The sequence below is a fragment of the Rhagoletis zephyria genome, unplaced genomic scaffold (assembly GCF_001687245.7).
Source record: "Rhagoletis zephyria isolate East Lansing unplaced genomic scaffold, Rhagoletis_zephyria_1.1 Rzeph_scaffold_04069, whole genome shotgun sequence".
Taxonomy (NCBI): domain Eukaryota; kingdom Metazoa; phylum Arthropoda; class Insecta; order Diptera; family Tephritidae; genus Rhagoletis; species Rhagoletis zephyria.
Genome location: NW_016161152.1, coordinates 9,363 through 15,792, shown reverse-complemented (window position 1 = coordinate 15,792; position 6,430 = coordinate 9,363). Strand labels below are relative to the sequence as shown.

Genomic DNA, 6,430 nt, shown 5'->3' with positions numbered 1-6,430 from the left:
AGACGAAAAATAAGAATATTATAAATTTTTGGAAAATGGGCGTAGCCACGCCCACTTATGGTTACATGTGTATATCTTGGTAACCGCTGCACCAATTTCTTCCAAACTCCTCACAGTTGTTGTGGGCGTGGCTACGCCCATTTTTCAAAAATTGATTATATTCTTATTTTTCGTCTAAAAATTGTTGTAAATATCAATTTTGAGTGAATAATCTTCAGTAGTTACTAAAATATCGCAGTTTTCGTATTTCCGAAAATTACCGATTTTTTAAATTTTCGGCCATTTAGTATGCTGTATCAAGGCCGTGAGGAGTTTGGAAGAAATTGGTGCAGCGGTTACCAAGATATACACATGTAACCATAAGTGGGCGTGGCTACGCCCATTTTCCAAAAATTTATAATATTCTTATTTTTCGTCTAAAAATTATTGTAAATATCAATTTTGAGTGAATAATCTTCAGTAGTTACTAAAATATCGCAGTTTTCGTATTTCTGAAAATTACCGTTATATGGGAGGGCGTGGTTATTGTCCGATTTTTCGCATTTTCAATACCATCCGTCCTACGCCCGAAAGAAGTACACGCACCAAGTTTCGTTAAGATATATTAATTTTGACTCGAGTTATCGTGTGCACAGACGGACGGACAGACGGACGGACGGACAGACAGTCACCGCTTAATCGATTTCTCTTTTCATCCTGATCATTTATGTATACATTTGTCTATATCTATCTCGATTCGTTTTGCCTGTTACAAACAACCGTTATGTGAACAAAGTTATAATACCCTTGTGCACAAGTGCGCTCGGGTATAAAAAGATGAACACAAAAATAGAGCGAAATAAAAAAGAGCTTGAGAAAACCACAGCACATTATTCCAATCTACTTGGGTGGTACACGTTGCATGCCTCTGCAGGGGTCGGTAATTTTTATTGGAACATCTGTTGCTTTAATTTAATTACCCTTCAATTTGTAGGCCAATAATTGTTTTTATGTTATTTTAACCAAACTCGCCTACCGGTTTGTTAAGTTTTACAGGCGGATATCTTATATACCAGAAGTCTAACTCTCAATTTCATTTTCATTAAAATGTGGCTTCTCTTTTATGTACAAGCTATTTTTGTTTCATACCATTTGCTTAAAGTGGGAGGGTCTGGTAAATAAGTTGAATCGGATTCCAACGCCTTTTTAATGATTTCTGATTGCTGCTCCCAAATGACTACTGAATAAAAATTCGAGAAAGGTGTTTATATTCAATTTTGTCGAAAAAGTAATAGTTTTCAGAGAAGTGAATAATGAATGGTGTCATGTCTATTATTTCTTTAATTTTCCGCGCTGAGCAAAGAGTGTAGCGCTAACCGAATTGAACTGCTAGGAATGTAGTAAATGCCACGATATTCTCGTAATTTTTGAGTAAAGCATAGCTCCGGCTATGGTGTTAGCGCAATTGCGCCGCGCAGCGCAGTGTTACCCATGCCTAGAGAGCAGACCCGCAGCAGTGTCTTGCCTGCTAGGCTCGTTAGCTAAACGTGAAACAATGGTTAGATTGAAGAAGCCTGACAATTGCCCCCCTCGAATACGGAATAAAGACTACGATTTACGGATATGCAACTGGAATGTCCGGGCTCTCTATGGAGAAAATGCCGCTATTGAACTGCTGGAAGTCATAAAACCACAGGCTGTCAACACAGCAGTTCAGGAACTACGATGGGCGGGACATATCGGTAAACTATTTGTAGCGTGCGAGAAGTTTGGCAATCGACACGCAATGCTGCATAATCAAGCAGAGGAAATACGTTTCCCAACCAATTCATGCTGGTTGTTGTCTATTACCAACCATGCAGAAACAAATGGGATGACACAGAGCGCCAGTAGGGGGTGCAGAGAAACACGCAGCATACCAAGCCACCCAGCAGCTTGTGGTGACACGCGCGACAATTTAGCGGGACCGAAAAAAGCAAGGGAAAATAGACGCAAATAGAGGCAAAGAAAAGTGAGGAAGAAAAACTTGAGTTTGATGAATTTGAGCTGCTGGCAGCCAAAAATTCGGCTAGAAAATTCTGTTAGGAAATAAGGCGCCCATCAAATGGTTTCAATACCGAACTTATTTCTTCAAAGAAAACAAGGAAATCTGCCAATAGACGCACAGAGTACACTTGGGATATGAAGCGAACACTTCCCAACGCTTTTGAGTGGCGACACGGCTGGCCGGTTTGAAGAAGAACCCCCCAGATCTATATTTGTATAAGGATGGGTAGATCAAAATGAATAAAGCCTCGGCTATTAAGCAGAATTTGGTCTAATGAATACAATTCCAAATAGTGGAATCTCAATGACTTTATCAAATACGCAATAAGGGATGACCATTCCTAACATTTCGTATAAGGTTCTATCGACGCTATTATGCGAAAGACTGATGGATTATAGGTCATATAAGTGTGGTTTGATTTCTAATGTCACCAAACAAATTTGTATGCGACGCAGAAAGCTGAACGATGCCGTACAAAGATGAAAAAGTTTTGGGGACTTTTAATCGAACGATTCTGCTGGATTGGACATGTATGTAATGCGTATGATTGGTAAGGTACCGGTGAGAAACACAGTTGAAATGCCAAGTGCAGAACAATGTTATAACACTTTGGATCATCTACTGGCTTAACTTCACAGGAGATAGAGATGAAGTTCAGCACAAAATGGTAAACGGTCGTAGCACCAAAGGTGAAGAAAAAGAAGAAGAAAAATCCAGTTTTCTTCAATGTACCGCACACAGTGTCAGTAGTTCAAAAGTTAAATGTAGTGTGGCTCCATCGAGACACAATTTTTCTGCTTTTTTTTGTGTGTTTCTTATGGCGCACTTATATTAACCACTTTTTGTATTGCATGACTGCCTTTCGTGTTGAAGAATTTTCTTTCTTCTGCTCTGCTCAATTATATTTCTCAATTTATGCATTTTCTTCCTGCCCGCACCCTTTGAAGAAGCCACTCAATGTCGTCTGCTGTCGTAATACTGCAATTTCCTGTCTGGAAGTCTCAATGTGGCCAACAGCTAACCGCGAATTGTGATGATAAAGATAGTTAATACAAGTAACCAACACAAGCAAGTCGATTTGGACGACAATGACAACGTCTAAGGCGGCAACTGTGGTAATAAATAAAAGTTAAATAAAAATAAAATTGTGTCAGCGAGTTGGAATATCAGTCATTGTAAAGTAAAGAAGAAGAAGAAGAGGAATAAGAAGAAGAAGAAGAGGAAGAAGAGACGATAGACGACAGGACAACTAAGAAGCCTCTGGCAAAATAAATTTGAAAGGAGAAAAAATTCAACCAACAGCAGTAGTTATCACTGAAAGTGAAGCCAGGTGAAGAGCGCAAAGCGTATTAGCAACGGATGTACGGGAACTTCACTTAACTTGCTCCGACTTCTCGTCAGCATAGTGTGCGTCGGTCGGTGAAGTATTTTGCACACAAATTCATACGCACAAGCAATGGCAGACAATCGGCAGCTGAGGGAACAAAAGAAAAGTTTTCTCTGACTACATACAGAACTGAGCAGGAGAAAAGTGACCTTGATGTTCGGCGTTGATGGTAATAAAATCTTTGTCGAGTTAGCAATGTCGGCAAAGTTCATTTCAAATGCTATGATTAATGATTAGAGCAATGAATGCTATGTTGGCATCTGAATTTGGTATATGTGTGTATGTACAGTGTCGAACAAAAGTATTGGCAAAGAGAATTTTTCGCAATACCTGCAAGGCTTTTTATTCTAATTTATTTTTGATATTTTTTTTATAAAAATATAGTTCGTCCTACACCAAAAAACATAAAAACTAAGTCTCTAAACATTGTGTAATACTCAGGAAAATTCAATAAATTTACATACTAGTTTGCAACTTTCTATTCAGGTTTTTGATTTATGGAATTTTTTTCACTCAGATTCTTCCATACAAAGTATGTTCGACAATTATTTACTCTATGGAGAAAATGAGCAACACCTTCCACTAAAAAAAATTTCCAAAAATTAACGCGATTTTCTAGATACTTCGAACTTGCACTTTGTTATACTAAAATTGAATGCGCTATAAAACGGCAAACTAAGAAATTAAAAAAAAAAAAAAACTGAATAGAGTGTTGCAAATTAGTATGCAAATTTATTGAATTTTCCTGAGTTTTGCACATAGTTTAGAGATTATGTTTTTATGTGTTTTGGTGAAGTACGAACTACATATATTTTTATTAAAAAATATTGAAAATAAATATGAATAAAAAACTTTGCATATAGTGCGAAAAATGTTCTCTGTGCCAATACTTTTTTCCGGCACTGTATATACCTTTGTATGTCGAATTAAAAATGTTTGCGCTGGATTTCGGTCAGAGTTTGTCAGGACTAAAATTAATTGTGGAAAAGTTAGTAATGAATATGTAAGAACATGGGTGGCAATTTTTGAAGAACAGAAAAGGAAATTGGCAAACAAAGATCAAGTTAAATTTTAAATTGAAAACTTTGTGAGGTCTAAAGCTTTTTATAGTTTAGCTAAATTGCTGATTACCAGGGATAGGATTTATAGGCGCTAAAACCTGAGAAATAGGCAAATTTAGTTTTTAAAAAAGGCAAAAAAAAGGCATTTATTTTTTAGTCTTGTTTGGTACATATTTAAGTATGGGTGTACAATCAGACAATACTCGATATGTACAATGTACATTGTAAATACATGTATGCATATATATTCAAAAATATTTACATATTTAAATTGGTTGAATGCTTTAACCGCTGGTGCTTTCATAGTAGCACAATGCTACTAAATGCATTTTGAAATTTTCGGGCAGTAATCTCATGCGATTATCCCGAAGCATAGCTTTGAAGGAACTAAATGTCCTCTCAACATCTACAAATACCAATGGTGCCCAATTCAAAAACTCAACTTCATTTATAGCTATATTTTCTGGTAATTCCACAAACTTTTCACCATTCACAATTGCGGCAACTTTTTTTATAACTTGCAGGCCTTGATTCGATTGGAATACTTTATAAAATTTGTCCAATATAATTTTAGCTACTGGTCCCTTGGCCTGTTTTAAATTGTTTTCTATGCTGTTGAGAATTGCCAATGGATTGCTAATAGGTTCACCTTTATATGTAAATACAAACCAATAAATTAGAAACTTTATATATACGAGTAAACACAGGTATAAGAATAATACAATACCTCTTTTCTGAAGCATTTTGAAAGCATTTCCCTCGCTTAATAGGAAACCAAAATTTGCCTGGATATAAGCCAACTCCTCTCGGATGCCCTTATTTGCAAACAATTTTTTCGCAAAAATAACGCAGGCCGCATCGTCATCAAGACCTTCAACTATTTCTTTGATCTCGTTGAAGTTCTTTGCAAAATAAGATGCTGCCTCAAGCCAAGTTCCCCAGCGCGTTAAAACCTTTGAAATCAAAATTTTTTTTTAATCACACTATTTGCATATATATTTTAAATATTTGCAACTTACAGGTTGAGGAGGTAGAGGGAGATCCGGTTGTTTTTCTTTAAAAAAACGAATTCTTGAGGGGCTTTTTGAAAACGCTTTTTTTATATTAGCGATTAAGGAGTCAATGTTTGCGTATTGGCTTCGAAGTTTTTCGAATATCCTGTGAACTCCGTGAGCAATACATGTAATATGGATTATTCGTGGGTAAAATAACTGAATCCCTACTACGCTTTTTTTCATATAGGGTGCGGCATCTGTTACAAATATCAGTACTTTGTCTCGTTGAACAATGTAAACCTTCAAATAGATAAATAGGCAAAAAAAAGGCAAAATATTACAAAAAGGCAGAAAAAGGCAATATAGTCAAAAAAGGCACAAAAAAGGCAATTTAAAAATCATAGTATTAGTGTAGAAAGACATAAAACGCGTGATTCTTTAATTTATTTATACATACGACGAAGCAGACAAAATAGGCAAATGCCTTAAAATCCTATCCCTGCTGATTACTATTTCCGCTCAAATTATTCATATTATTTTTTTATGTTTTTGCTTTGTAAAGTAAATATTAGTTTGAAATGTAAATATATTCAGTGAAACTACAGATATTGTTATCGTTTTATGGGGCGGGGCCACTGTCGATTTGTTGATATTTAAATATCTTTGATTAAAAGATCTATGCCCGGTTGCACCAATCAATTTTAAAATTTATCAGGCTGTTAAAATTTAAAATGACAAATTTTCCGAACAAAAGTGTGTCATTTTAAATTTTTACAGATTGATATAATTGAAAATTGATTGGTGAAACTGAGGACTAGTGTTATAAATTCCAGAGGCATTTCTGAATATACGAAGGAATAAAAATACTTCGACATTTAATAAGAGGTTTATTCCATGTAAAAGAGGAAAACGGCATGCATATTAAAATGCTCTAATTTTCCTTCTTTCAGTCGCACTCATT

General features: G+C 35.8%; 1 protein-coding gene across 1 annotated transcript; it reads right to left on the bottom strand.

The window, feature by feature from the left end:
* Positions 1-4,732: 4,732 nt before the first annotated feature.
* Positions 4,733-5,426, bottom strand: LOC108370211 (uncharacterized). Its single transcript, XM_017625496.1, has 2 exons — positions 5,202-5,426; positions 4,733-5,123 (listed from the first exon to the last, which is right to left on the bottom strand). The coding sequence occupies exons 1-2, from the start codon at positions 5,215-5,217 to the stop codon at positions 4,759-4,761; spliced, it is 381 nt and encodes a 126-aa protein (XP_017480985.1). The 5' UTR covers positions 5,218-5,426; the 3' UTR covers positions 4,733-4,758.
* Between the last annotated feature and the right edge of the window lie 1,004 nt (positions 5,427-6,430).